This window comes from Mauremys mutica, chromosome 9, assembly GCF_020497125.1.
Source record: "Mauremys mutica isolate MM-2020 ecotype Southern chromosome 9, ASM2049712v1, whole genome shotgun sequence".
Taxonomy (NCBI): Eukaryota; Metazoa; Chordata; order Testudines; family Geoemydidae; genus Mauremys; species Mauremys mutica.
In genome coordinates, this window is record NC_059080.1 from 49,212,195 (window position 1) to 49,227,354 (window position 15,160).

Below are 15,160 nucleotides of genomic sequence, written 5' to 3' on the forward strand. Positions count from 1 at the left end.
CACGAGAAGTCATTCTTCCGCTCTACTCTGCGCTGGTTAGGCCTCAACTGGAGTATTGTGTCCAGTTCTGGGCACCGCATTTCAAGAAAGATGTGGAGAAATTGGAGAGGGTCCAGAGAAGAGCAACAAGAATGACCGAAGGTCTTGAGAACATGACCTACGAAGGAAGGCTGAAAGAATTGGGTTTGTTTAGTTTGGAAAAGAGAAGACTGAGAGGGGACATGATAGCAGTTTTCAGGTATGTAAAAGGGTGTCATCAGGAGGAGGGAGAAAACTTATTCACCTTAGCCTCTAAGAATAGAACAAGAAGCAATGGGCTTAAACTGCAGCAAGGGAGGTTTAGGTTGGACATTAGGAAAAAGTTCCTAACTGTCAGGGTGGTTAAACACTGGAATAAATTGCCTAGGGAGGTTGTGGAATTTCCATCTCTGGAGATATTTAAGAGTAAGTTAGATAAATGTCTATCAGGGATGGTCTAGACAGTATTTGGTCCTGCTATGAGGGCAAGGGACTGGACTCAATGACCTCTTGAGGTCCCTTCCAGTCTTAGAGTCTATGAATCTATGAAAATAAAAAAACAGCCTTTGGAGTTGATCCTACTGAAATGTATCTTGAAAGAGTTTTCAGTTCATCACCTAAATCACTTGCATCAATATTGCACGTCATCATTTGTCAACACTGTCTCTAGTGCCATGCATTGCTGATGTAGGTCTTCTTCAGGTATAGTGAGGAGTTTTGGAATATCTTACAACATCCCAAATATACTATTTGTGTTCCTTGAGCTGTATGAAACGTTCTTCCACTGACTGTATTGCACAATCTAGTACCTGGTTAAAGAATTCAACATTGAATTGTTGTTTGGGGTGTCTTATAGGATTATCCCATGTCTCGTAATCAAAATGTCTTCTTCTTTGGTGACTCTTGTATTCTTGACTGGGTGGGAAAATAGCTTCAGTGTGAAGTTCCTCTGCCAACTTCTGTGCACTCTTCAGAATGTTTTGAAAGACTGTAGGTATGACTTTGCTTTGTCCAGTTCTTCCATTGCTCCAGATATATCAAGGTCAACACCTTGGAGTCTCTTGCTTACATTTATTTCAAATAGTATGTCATGCCACAACACTAAGCCACACAGAAATTTGAAGTTATGTATGTTTCTGGTGATTCCATTTCCCTCTGCCACTGTTCTCCCACAAACAGCTCCTGTCCTAGCATTATCCTCCATAATGGCAACTATGGCATCATCTATCTTCCCAATTTGGTGTTTAATAGGCTTTATCGCCTCCACTCGACTTTCCCATTGTGTGGCACTCAGTGGTTTCAGTGTCAGCGAGGATGTTCCCAGATGTTGCTTCAAAATTTGCCATTGATGAGCTGATGCAGAGAAAAATACATAGATGCTTTCAATTACATTAAAAAATTCAGCAGCCTCTCTAGAAGCAGATGCTGCATCACTGACCACCAAGTTCAATGAATGAGAACTGCATGGGACAAAAAAAGCTTGAGGGTTTAACTCTCGGATCCGTGTCTGCACTCCTCTGTTCTTTCCTCTCATGTTGGCACCATTATCGTAGCCCTGACCTCTCCTGTCAGCTATCGCAATTCCCGTATCTTCCAGCTTTTTAAGAAGCACATTTGTCATACCAGCTCCTGTAGTATCATCAATGTCAATAAATTCTAGAAAATGCTCTCTGACAGTCACCATTGCAGGGACATTTTCACTGGGTTCTGTTGTTGTTACAAAACGCACCATTAAAGTCATTTGTTCCGTATGGCTGATGTCAGGTGTGCAGTCCAGAATAACAGAGTAATATCTTGCTGACTTCCGATCTGCCACAAACTTCTGTTTGACTTTAGTTGCCAGTAACTGTATGATCTCACTTTGAATTGTTTTTCCAAGGTAGTGGTGTGTGTACATTTCTTGGGTGGTGACTCTTCTTAGATGCTCCTGGAGTACAGCACCAAACTCAGCCATCAGCTCCACAATTTTAAGGAAGTTTCCATTGTTTGGCACATACAGCTGATCTGAAGTGCCACGCAGTGCTAGGTTTTGGGTAGCAAGCATTCGCACAATGGCAATAAGCCTTTTCAGAACATTTTGCCAGGAAATAGACTCTGATGCAATCTTCTCTTGATGCTGATCATCTATGGTGGCCTTTAACCTTAGTCTCTTCTCAAGCTCTTTCCACCTATGGAATGCTCTCTGGTGATTTGCTGCCTTCTCATGGCATGCCAGATTTCTAGCAAGATTTTTCCAGTCCTTTGTTCCTGTAGAACCCAATGTGGCTGGAACATTAGACTGGAAGAGTTTGCAACAAAAACAGTATGCAGCATTCTGGGTTTTTGAGTACATAAGCCATGGCCTCTCCACTTTGTCACCATTGGGGATTTCACGCCAATAAAGTGTTGGATGGAAACTTCTATTTTCATTGTCTTTGGGGAACATGAAGTTTTTCAATTGCTGTGGCCTATGCAGTACAAGGAAGTCCCTCAGGCTACTGCTCAAGTTGGTCCACAGTCCTGGATCATCTAGACTTAAGGAACTAACCTCAGCAGCAGCTGTTTCTTGCGCCTCCACCACACTCTTCTCTGATCTACACTTTTCTTCAAGGATGTGCCTGGTTACATCCATTTGAGATGGAGATATGGATGGTGCAGTAGCTGCCAGGTCACCTGCATTCTGATTAACTGGAAGATCAGGCATCTCCTCACCACTCACATCCTCACTGGGGCCGGAAGGCTCACCATGAACATTTATGTCTGTATCTCAGGAGAGCTACTTCCTGCTTAGATAGAAAAGCTTCCTTTGCTTTCTTTCTTTTTCTGAATGCTGCCCCGGGGTGTGTGTGTGTGTGTGTGTGTGTGTGTGTGTGTGTGTGTGTGTGTGTGTGTGTGTGTGTCCTTTCACTCCTGACTGCTGTTCTGTGTCAGCTATAGTGGCTCTCAATACTCAATTGAAGGGGACAAATAAGCAGGCTGGTAGCAGGGCCTGAGTGAGGGAAGATATCAGCGTCTTAAGGGCCTAACTCGCTCCTACTACTTCAGTTGACTGTCTGTTCTCCTCGAGTGGATTCAGGGAAGCAGCAGGAAACAGGAAGTTCCCTGAGAAGCTGGTGTTAATCAGTCCAGGCTCCTGGGGGTGCTAGAGAGGTACATAAGAGGCTCCTCCTCCTCTCTCTCCCTGAAGCTCCTGCTGCTTTCTGTTATTGCCTCTCACCTTTTCTCCTGCCTGCCTGTTATAGTCTCTTGTGCCCTCCTTCCTCCAGCACTGCACTCCACCATCTCTGTGCATCTAGAGCAGAGAGAATACATACGCACCAGCAGCAGACACCATTTTCTACACACTGGGTCCTAGTGGGGCCCCCTACAGTCTGGCACCTGAGGGTGCTGCCTCAATTCGCCTCATGGTAAGGCCAGCCCTGCTTGTAGGTCCCTTTTGGTCACTGGGTAGAATTATCACAGGGACCCCTTGTTGAAATTCACATGCTGTGCAATGGAGTGGAGTAAATGGAGAGGAGAGAAGAGGAACTCCAATATAAAAAGCAAGAGAGACTCCTCCTGAATATGTCTCTAGGTCTCCAGTGTCTCAGGTGCTGGTGGCTTTGGAAGCACTCTGAAGGCAAGAGGTGGAGCTCTCTGCAGCAGAAATGCTGCACCAGCCAACGCGTGTTTCATAATTTGCTTTCTTATGAAATGACATTTCCCTGAGCACATCCAATTTCTTCTCCCTGGCTTGTCTCCTTTTCACTCCTGAAATATGCTGAATAAGATAATTCCTCTCCCCTCTTGTATGGCTGTTTTCCTTCAGACCACCTTCAGGCAACAGCTTCTCTGCATGGTTTTGCACTACCGGTGCTTCACATGGGTTCTGCTTGCAGCTGGGAGAGGCCTTGAGCAGGCTACACAGAACTCTAGAACTGTAAAATGTCTCACCGCCTGCTTGTTAACAATTGCTATCTAAAATAATAGAGTAATGGGAAAATGTTCCTCTCATTCAACTCTGAGGTTTAGTGAGACAACGCCATTGTGCTGTGCTGCTTCTCTTGCATGGCTGGGAGAAGGTCAAGTTTCTGGGTCATAGTTCACCTTAATAGCACTGCAAGGGAGCTCTGGCTGTAGCTCTTCAGCATTGAGCTGTCCATCGCCGCCCACTGGCAAAGCACATGGGACTGTGCCCAGTGCTGAGCTCATGGTTGTGGAGTGCTTATCAGTAGCGCTAACAGAACAGGAAGATGAATGCTGCTGGTATGACTTCTAGGGGGCACTTGCTTCTGGCAGGTCAGCCTTGCAGGAAGCTCTGCTGTCAGGGAGATTAGATAACTGACCAACATTCTACTCCCACAACACACACATGCCCGTCCCTAGGCCGTACAGTGCCATTCAAACTAGATCTAGGCATGGCACCAAAACCTTTGGGGGGGGTTCATTTAGTTTTCAGCGTGTGGTATTGTGTGTAGGATAGCCATGCCTCCTGGAACATGCTCTAGGCCCTGCATCCTTGCCTCCCTTTCAGATGAATATTGGGCCATAAGTCACGATGAAGAAGTCCTCCCTCTGCAGTGTGCCAAGTTGTCATTGTGCTGCGACTCCCTGGCTGTTCGGCTTAGTCTAGCGATGTAACAGTAAAGCTATGTCTGCACTGGAGAGGTGTGGAGTACTAGCCAGGCTCTGGGCCCCTTAGGGTGCTGTAACACACTTAGCATCACACACATGCTCCCAGCAGGGCACAGAGGATCACACTGCTGTTTGGCTAAGACGTGCATTGAGCATGGCTAACCACCATGTGATCCACTCACGTCGGTTTCCACTGGAGCAGTGTGGGTATGGGTGAGAATCAATGGCATAATAGCCCCACTGGTACAGCTACTCCTCCTACTTCTGTCCCACAGTGCATCAGTCACCGCTTTGGTGGTCTGGTCAGGTTTCTGCACTCTGCTGCACAGGGTCGTGTGCTGGAAGCCATTTAACTGTAGAACTGGGGCTGATGTGAGATCAAAGCACATCTAGGGATGGATATTTGTTAAAGTCCCCTGCTTCTGCTCTTGAAGGTGGGGCACCACTTCCCCAATCACTGCACCCAATTCACCTTAGTGTAGACTATGCTCTCCAGAGCATGAAGATGCAGAGCTGCTATTGCACCTGAACTAGGAAAGCTGCACAAATATACAGAGAGAAACTCATCTTGGCTTCTAAACAGCGTGCCTTTTGCCAGCCCCAACTCTGCAGCAAACGTGTGTGAAAATGAATGTTATCCCGTCTTCCTGCAGGCATAACGTGGGGCAAGGTCGTGTCTCTCTATGCTGTGGCCGCTGGGCTGGCTGTGGACTGCGTCAGACAGGCCCAGCCAGCAATGGTGCATGCCATCGTGGACTGCCTGGGAGAGTTTGTCCGCAAGACCTTGGTGACGTGGCTGAAGAGGAGAGGAGGCTGGGTAAGAGGTGTTGAATTTCTCATGCTTGCTTTAAATTGTGAATAATTATGGGGATGTTCCCAGTGTTAGTGAAACCAAGAGTGATCCCTTAAGCTATAGCTAGGTTTTTGCAAGCTTCCCTGCCACTGCTCCGCCAACCTACTTCAGTTCTGACCTCCAGTAGTCCCGTTTACACCATTACTGGCCTCAGCACGGCTTTGTTCCTACATCTCAGTCCTGCCTTGAAACAACTCCGGCTATTCTAATCCTCTACTTCCTGCGCCACTCTGGCAGCCTAACTGCATACTGCCTGCAAGTACCTTTTCTCTTCCAGTCCTGAGCATCTCTAGTGCCAGCTGCTAGTGGTCATGAGAGCATGCAAACTGCAGGAGTCTTGTAACATGAACAACTGCTGCTGGCCCCTTCGTTCAATCTCTAGGAAAATTATTTAATCTGTAACCTGCCTGCGCAGTTCCAAAGGGGAAGGTTTAGCAAGTAAACATAACTTGTTTATGTGGCTATTAAAAACCTCTCACTTCATATCCCGGCCCAGACCCAGCTTTGTGGTGCTACCTGTATAACTAAATGTGTAACTCTCTCTGGTATAGCTGTGGTTGTCGGACCAGTGCTAGCTACCTGCAGTTGATGTGAACAACCCCCTGCCTCTTTTCAATTCCCTGAGCCTAACAGCCCCCGCATGGGGGATCAGAGCCCCAGCAGGTGCAATCAGTGGAGTTCCACTGAATTTGCTGAAGCTAGGCTGATTTATACTAGCTGCTGGTCCCTTATTTTAAAAACTAGGAGCTACAAGTCTGACACATCAAACCAATATATTGTAACTGCTGCCTGCACTCCGACTCGCAGGCTGTCTCTGACATGTGCTTGTCAGCGAGTAGCTGACCCTGGGCTGGAGGAAGGTGACCCTTCCCTTTAGAAGTGCAGACATGATTTCTTCCGAGCAGTGGACTGTTGCCAATCCTCTCTTCCAGGCTGCACTTGTTTCCCTCAGTGTTCTTCAACTGGACCTGGGCATTTTTGTGGGAGACGTCCTAGCCCTGCTCACAAACTGGCCAAAACTAAACGGCCATTCCAGAAGGGCCTTTCGTCTGCTGCCTGCCCTGCCCTGCCCTTCATTTGTCTTGGCACTGAATCCGAGTTTCCCCTGTGCACCCGGCTCCTGTCTCGCATGCACACACCAGGGATGGGGCTGCCAAGAGGGGCCACCATACTCTGTGCTGGTATAGGAAAGCCCGTATGGAGACCTTGGATAGCAGCTGAAAGACTGCAGCAGGCAGCCAGCTCCCATGCTCCCACTTCATGGGGGGAAACAGTAATTAACCCTTTAGGGCATCACCCCACGTGGGAGGAGTTCACAGTCTCAGGAATCACCTCCAGCAGGACTCTCTTTACAAAGAAAATCCCCATGGAATATAACAAATTCCAGTTGCTACAAACTAGTAACAGTAAAGAAGAGCAAGTTACTAAACAATGTTTGCTGAACAGCAGTAAGCCAGCAAAGTGCTGTCACAACGGCTTATCGGAGCCCAGTGCGACTGAAATAATGATTTCATTAATGGGTTTGAAACTCTCATTTCCAATGCTTTATCAGGTAAACGCTGGTTAATTTAACACTTGGCTTAAGTGCAGTTAACCAAATAATGTTTGGAAAAAAGCAGGCACTTTCCAACTTTGAAACATTTGGCTTTCCAATGCTTTGGACTGGGAAAGCAAGTTTTTTCAGGCCAAGCAGGCCTCAGACATGTAGGGGTCCCTGCTGGGAAGAGTTATTAACCAGGGGGTCTGTGAGTGAGGCAATGGTTCCATCCATTGACTGGAGATACAGACCAGAGATGTTTCCACCAATGTGTTGAGTTGTAGAATAGATGGTATTCTCAGTTAGTTGTGCTGATTGGTACCTTACTCCAAGAGTAACCTTGGCAGAAAGAAGGCCATCAGTTAACTTAGAGTATGCAGTGTAGTGTTGGTCCCAAGATGTTAGAGAGACGAGGTGGGTCTGATAAAAGATATTGCCTCACCCACCTTGTCTCTCCAATTCATAGAATCATAGAATATCAGGGTTGGATGGGACCTCAAGAGATCATCTAGTCCAACCCCCTCAAAGCATGACTAATCCCCAACTAAATCATCCCAGCCAGGGCTTCGTCAAGCCTGACCTTAAAAACCTCTAAGGAAAGAGATTCCACCACCTCCCTAGGTAACCCATTCCAGTATGTCACCACCCTCCTAGTGAAAAAGTTTTTCCTAATATCCAACCTAAACCTCCCCCACTGCAACTTGAGATCATTACTCCTTGTTCTGTCATCTGCTAACACTGAGAACAGTCTAGATCTATCCTCTTTGGAACCCCCTTTCAGGTAGTTGAAAGCGCTATCAAGTCCCCCCTCATTCTTCTCTACTGCGGACTAAACAATCCCAATTCCCTCAGCTTCTCCTCATAAATCATGTGCTCTAGCCCCCTAATCATTTTTCAGTGATAGCTGTATCAGAAAAAAAACCCGAGGTGTCCTTGTGGCACCTCAGAGACTAACAAATTTATTTGGGCATAAGCTTTCATGGGCTAGAACCCACTTCATCAGATCAGCTTATGCCCAAATAAATTTGTTAGTCTCTAAGGTGCCACAAGGACTCCTCATTTTTTTTGCTAATCATTTTGTTGCCCTCCACTGGACTCTTTCCAATTTTTCCAAAACTGGACACTGTACTCCAGAGGAGGCCTCACCAATGCCGAATAGAGGGGAATGATCATGTCCCTCGATCTGCTGGCAATGCCCCTACTTATACAACCCAAAATGCCATTAGCCTTCTTGGCAACAAGGGCACACTGTTGATTCATATCCAGCTTCTCATCCACTGTAACCCCTAGGTCCTTTTGTGCAGAACTGCTGCCTAGCCACTCGGTCCCTAGTCTGTAGCAGTGCATGGGATTCTTCCATCCTAAGTGCAGGACTCTGCACTTGTCCTTGTTGAACCTCATCAGATTTCTTTTGGCCCAGTCCTCTAATTTGTTTAGGTCTCTCTGTATCCTATCCCTACCCTCCAGCGTATCTACCACTCCTCCCAGTTTAGTGTCATCTGCAAATTTGCTGAGGGTGCAGTCCACGCCATCCTCCAGATCATTAATGAAGATATTGAACAAAACCGGCCCCAGGACCGACCTTTGGGGCACTCCGCTTGATACCAACTGCCAACTAGACACGGAGCCATTGATCACTACCTGTTGAGCCCGACAATCTAGCCAGCTTTCTATCCACCTTATAGTCCATTCATCCAGCCCATATTTCTTTAACTTGCCGGCAAGAATACTGTGGGAGACCGTATCAAAAGTTTTGCTAAAGTCAAGGAATAACATGTCCACTGCTTTCCCCTCATCCACAGAGCCAGTTACCTCGTCATAGAAGGCAATTAGGTTAGTCAAGCATGACTTGCCCTTGGTGAATCCGTGCTGACTGTTCTTGATCACTTTCCTCTCCTCTAAGTGGTTCAGAATTGATTCCTTGAGGACCTGCTCCATGATTTTTCCAGGGACTGAGGTGAGGCTGACTGGCCTGTAGTTAGGGTGACCAGTTGTCTCGATTTTTATAGGGATGGTCCCGATTTTTGGGTCTTTTTCTTATATAGGCTCCTATTACCCCCTTCTCCCTGTCCCTATTTTTCGCACTTGCTGTCTGGTCACCCTACCTGTAGTTCCCCGGATTCTCCTCCTTCCCTTTTTTAAAGATGGGCACTACATTAGCCTTTTTCCAGTCATCCAGGACCTCTCCCGATCGCCATGAGTTTTCAAAGATAACGGTCAATGGCTCTGCAATCTCATCGGCCAACTCCTTTAGCACCCTCGGATGCAGCACATCTGTCCCCATGGATTTGTGCTTGGCCAGCTTTTCTAAATAGTCCCAAATCACTTCTTTCTCCACAGAGGGCTGGTCACCTCATCCCCATGCTGTGCTGCCCAGTGCAGTAGTCTGGGAGCTCACCTTGTTCCTGAAGACAGAGGCAAAAAAACCATTGAGTACATCACCTTTTTCCACACCCTCTGTCACTAGGTTGCCTCCCTCATTCAGTAAGGGGCCCACACTTTCCTTGACTTTTTTCATGTTGCTAACATACCTGAAGAAGCCCTTCTTGTTACTCGTAACATCTCTTGCTAGCTGCAACTCCAAGTTTGATTTGGCCTTCCTGATTTCACTCTTGCAAGCCTGAGCAACATTTTTATACTCCTCCCTGGTCATTTGTCCAGTCTTCCACTTCTTGTAAGCTTCTTTTTTGTGTTTAAGATCAGCAAGGATTTCACTGTTAAGCCAAGCTGGTCGCCTGCCATATTTACTATTCTTTCTAAACATCGGGATGGTTTGTTCCTGCAACCCCAATAAGGATTCTTTAAAATACAGTCAGCTCTCCTGGACTCCTTTCCCTCTCATGTTATTCTCCCAGGGGATCCTGCCCATCAGTTCCCTGAGGCAGTCAAAGTCTGCTTTTCTGAAGTCCAGGGTCTGTATTTTGCTACTCTCCTTTCTTCCTTGTGTCAGGATCCTGAACTCGACCATCTCATGGTCACTGCCTCCCAGGTTCCCATCCACTTTTGCTTCCCCTACTAATTCTTCCCTGTTTGTGAGCCGCAGGTCAAGAAGAGCTCTGCCCCTGGTTGGTTCCTCCAGCATTTGGACCAGTAAATTGTCCCCTACACGTTACAAAAACTTCCTGGATTGTCTGTGCACCGCTGTATTGCTCTCCCAGCAGATACCAGGGTGATTGAAGTCCCCCATGAGAACCAGGGCCTGTGATCTAGTACAGGGATCGGCAACCTTTGGCACGCAGCTCGTCATGGTACGCACCCTGGCGGGCCAGGCCTGTTTGTTTACCTGCCGCGTCCACAGGTTTGGCTGATCGCGGCTCCCACTGGCCGCGGTTCGCCGTCCCAGGCCAACGGGGGCTGTGGGAAGCAGTGCAGGCCGAGGGACTGTGAACCACGGCCAGTGGGAGCTGCATGCCAAAGGTTGCCGATCCCTGATCTAGTAACTTCTGTTAGTTGCCGGAAGAAAACCTCGTCCACCTCATCCCCCTGGTCTTGTGGTCTATAGCAGACTCCCACCATGACATCACTCTTGTTGCTCACACTTCTAAATTTAATCCAGAGACTCTCAGGTTTTTCTGCAGTTTCATACTGGAGCTCTGAGCAGTCATATTGCTCTTACATACAATGCAACTCCTCCACCTTTTCTGCCCTGCCTGTCCTTCCTGAACAGTTTATATCCATCCATGACAGTACTCCAGTCATCTGATTTATCCCACCAGGTCTCTGTTATTCCAGTCACATCATAATTAATTGACTGTGCCAGGACTTCCAGTTCTCCCTGCTTGTTTCCCAGGTTTCTTGCATTTGTGTACAGGCACTTAAGATAACTCACTGATCGTCCTGCTTTCTTAGTATGAGGCAGGAATCCTCCCTTCTTGCGCTTTCCTGCTCGTGCTTCTTCCTGGCATCCCACTTCCCCACTTACCTCAGGGCTTTAGTCTCCTTCCCCCGGTGAGCCTAGTTTACCACTAGTGAACCACTCTAACTGCCTTAGAGTGGCAGATTCAGGCCCTTAGTAATCTAAATTATTCAGATTAATTGCAACAACCTTTCTGCTCCTGACTGATGTTTAAACGTCACCTTGTTGAAGAGTCGTAGATACACACAGGTAGCATTGCTGCATTCAGCATGATTATATAACGAGGGCAGGGGGGCACACACTTACTTGCTCATTGCACACACCAAGGACACCTTCCTTCTCTCCCAGTCCCCATAACAGGGGCTCTGTGTGTCCCCCCCTGCTTTCCCCCTGTGCCAGGGGTTCTGTATGCCCCGCCTACCCTCCTATTCCCTCCTTCCTCTCATTCCAAGGCCTCTTGGTGTTCCTCACCCCCGCCCCATTTTTATTTATTTTCTTTCTGTCAGAGAGAAGTCATTCAGGATGTCCCCATTTTAAATTCAATTGGTGGGATAGACAGAGCTGAGATGGGGATAGGTATTGCTATACTGGAAGGTGTTAATGGCTCCCATCAACTGGTTCTTAGATCTCTAAGCAATTACAGAAGTGGCTGAAATTGTGCTCTGCTAATCAGATGTCAGGAGGGCCAAGCATCCCCCATTTCCCCTTTCTGGTTCTTCAATTTCACCAAAATCAATAGACTTCTGCCCATTGATGCCAAGACCATTCCATGTAGTTTTGAAGTTGATGAGATGGAGCATTCAAAAACTCTCTAATTTACATCCAGACAAACAAAGAAATGCCATCATCTTGAGTGTAAGACCTCACTTTGCATGGACTATAAGACCATCTTGGAATGTAGATTTCTCACAATGCTGCACTAAGGTTGCTGTTGGCACACTAGCTCTGATTTTCCTAACTCTTATGACATTAGGCACAGATGGCATTAATGTAGGGTTTTGCATATACCTTTACATTGTTTGGGATAGTTCATATCACAATTCCCCATGAAGGGCCCAACTCTGCTCTCATTGATGTCAGTGCCTCAACAAGCAGTGCCTTCATTAGGTGCAAACCTTACCTCAACCCCTGCTCACCAGAGCTCCCTGTTAGAGTGTTGGGATACTTTAGGAATGGATGGATGGGTGTATGAAAAACGGAGGTAATCCTAAACCTGGGAGGCCAGGCTACTGGGAAAGGCAAGGATGTGGTTATAACATAATACTTTATTTTTCTACACTGCCTTCCATCTAAGAGGCTCAGACAGCTCTTCAAACACTACTGAATTAACCCTCATAATACTTCCATGAGCTCTGTCAGCATTAGCCTAATTTTACAGATGGGGAACTTGAGGCACAGAATAAGGCCCAAACTTCCCACTAGCTTTAGATGACCAAGTTGAGATGTACATGGGGGCTCATTTTCAAATGTGCTGAGAGTCTGAAGCCCCCAAAGACTAAGACTGTAGCATTGTGAGAAAATACTGGGCTTGTGTCATAAATTGGGCATCCCAAAATCTGTGGCCACTTCTGCAACCACTTGGGACATGTTAATTTGCTGAAGGTCACCAGGAAATCTATGGCAGAAGCAGAAAGAGAATCCAGATCGCCTGACTCAGTTCACAAAGCCATCTATTTTGCATTGCTGGGACGATCTACATTTGAGTTTTTCTCCAAAAATAAAGTTTTCTGTGTAACTCAGTCCTGTTCCAGCCCTCTAAAGGTTTTCCACCCTCACCTTTTCAGTGCCGGAAGATATCCCTTCTAACATGAATTTGCTGTTAGACTCTCCCCAGGTCAGCTACTTAAGGATCACTCTGGGCAGCTGGTTTTGAGGTTAGTCCACATGTCTAGGAGGCATCCGTGCCAATGCACACATGTCAACAGACAAAGCTTAAGACAGGGGGGTTGATTTGGCCAACTGAGATCCAAATAAAACATTAAGGCAAGAGAAAAAGTAAAAGCAACCTGAGTTGAAATTAAACAGCCCAATCTTTGGACAGAATCTGGTTGTTACTAAGGTGGCAGGAATGTGGGTGAAGAGGGTATTATTGAGGATGTCCTTTTTGAACGGGGAGAGAGTTTATTTTGCTGTCACATGTTCAGCAACCCAGTTGGAAGACAGTGTGAATGAAGATGGTGCAGAATGAGATGAATAAATCTTTCAGAGCTCATAGTGCCTTTAGGCATCATTTAACAGCTTTCAGGAGGTGGCAATGCCAGAGATGGTACTCATAGCACTCAAGTTGCTGCAAGGAGGCACCACAGGGGAAATGGTGGTGTATTGCTGGCTGGGGGCAGTGGTGAGCCAGTCCCAGCTTCACCCAGCAGGAGGCATGGTGTGAGACAGTCTCTGAGGCCAGGATGTGCTATTGAAGGTGGTAGGGGAGAGTGTGTTTCTGTGTATTCGGATGATCTCTGTTTCCTTCTCCTTAGGCAGACATCACAAAATGTGTGGTGAATACTGATCCCAGCCTTCGCTCCCATTGGCTCGTGGCTGCCATTTGTAGCTTTGGTCACTTCCTGAAGGCCATCTTCTTTGTGCTGTTACCAGAGAGATGATTCCAGTCACCAAATGCGGCCCCAAGCCCCAGATCCTCTCCCACCCAGAAGCAACAGTAACCATAGACCTGTTTGATGCTGAAGAGGAGGAAGAGAAGAGAGGCTGGGACCAACAGAAACATTTCTCTCCTCTCCCTTCAGCAGGGAGCAGCTACCCAACTGTAAACTTCCTTTCCTCTGTGACAGGAGGCTTCTCTCACACTCAGAGTGAACCTTTGCAGCCCTTGTTCTCCTTGGTGACGTCTACATGGCCAGGTCAAAGCCCATCCCAGGGCAGACTGATGGGCTAATCTCTTATTTGTGTGTGGTGTGGATATTCATACGTGTATTTATTTTCTGGTCATGTCACACACTTGTACTTCTGTATCAGGGAAACTGGGGGGACATGGAGATTGTATCAGAGGAAAAAAAATGTGTCCCTCACTTGAAAGATGGATTGTCCCTTTAATTCCCATAGTCCTCTTTGTTAGGCTCTTCTCAGTATATCAGTGGCTAACGCAGTCTTCACCTCTGTACCAAGCCTGATCATTGTGCCCTTGTGCATGGTACATTGTGGTTGTGGGGATACCTTTGTAGGCTGTGAAGTGGTGGATTATTGACTGAGCTGCCCTCTTCAGCTGATGCCCCTGCTAAAGTAATTTACAAACAGTTGTGACTTTGGGAGTGTAAGGGCTACCAGAACAACTCAATCTGGGGGATACGGCATGCTTTAACTGACCAACTTGCTGTATTGTAACAAAGAATTGCAAAGGGGACAGCAGGGGCAGAGACTGTTTAGAAATCAGTCAGTGTGATTTACACAGCTGAACAAAATGATGGGAGCAAAGCATCACTTCTCACATGACAGCTTTGTTTGAGCATTATAATGAGGATGATTTTTTTCTCTAGAAGGAGATTCAGATGGAGCCAAAGAACAAGAGCATATAAGTACAATGTGGGGTGGGGGGAATGTGGAGAAAAGTCATTTGAGCAGCATGTTGTGAATGGGAAAAACTGTATCAAGAGTGACAAATGTTTCTCCTTTAGCAAATTATAAAGTCTGACTTGCAATTTTATCTTGTGATAGACAATAAAAATAGATGGAGTTTGGCTTCTGTGAACTAATGTGGTGTTTTTTAAACAAATACAAGAACAGTCTAAAGTGGTGCAGAGAGAGACATACATTCAGGCCAGCTCACTGCTGGTGAAAAAGGGTATTTAACATGTTAAAACAACAATTTGCCTTGTCTGCACTGGGATTTTATACATTAGCTGGGTGAAGTAAATGCAGAGCTCCCTTTTGTGCTTTACCACAGCCAGCTAACCTGTTAAAACTACAGTGTGCCTGGTTCAATTCACATTAGTTAACACATCTTAAAAAATATCTTTGTCTCCAAAGGCGTAATGGCTGAGTAGCCTCAGCTGAACTGCACTGCCAACAGATTAGTCGTGGGTCAAGATCCTGCCAGCTGCCTTGCTCCTAAGGCTAGAACTACTCAGAAAACGAGTTTCTCTGGAGTAGGAACATGCATGAATATTGGGGAGGTGGATGTCTTTATCCTATATTTATATGGGCAAAATGGCATTTTCCCTTCTGAAGGTGTGAAAACTCATGGAGCTCTGGGCTTGAAGAAAGCAAACAGCATTCTTCTGGCTGCCTCCACATAATAAAAGGAGTAACTCACATCACACTCCTTCTACAGAATCTGCATGCAGCCGTATGC

At 46.6% G+C, this 15,160-nt stretch overlaps 1 protein-coding gene across 4 annotated transcripts in view; it reads left to right on the forward strand.

The window, feature by feature from the left end:
* Positions 1–14,542, forward strand: part of BOK (BCL2 family apoptosis regulator BOK) — a 38,362-nt gene extending 23,820 nt beyond the window's left edge. For 3 of the 4 annotated variants that reach the window (XM_045029047.1, XM_045029049.1, XM_045029051.1), the window contains 2 exons: positions 5,265–5,428; positions 13,332–14,542. In XM_045029047.1, the coding sequence (XP_044884982.1) occupies positions 5,265–5,428; positions 13,332–13,457 (290 nt within the window). In that variant the 3' untranslated portion in view covers positions 13,458–14,542. The remainder of the gene's footprint in view (positions 1–5,264; positions 5,429–13,331) is intronic. The other variant, XM_045029050.1, reaches the window with a different exon arrangement.
* Positions 14,543–15,160: the final 618 nt, after the last annotated feature.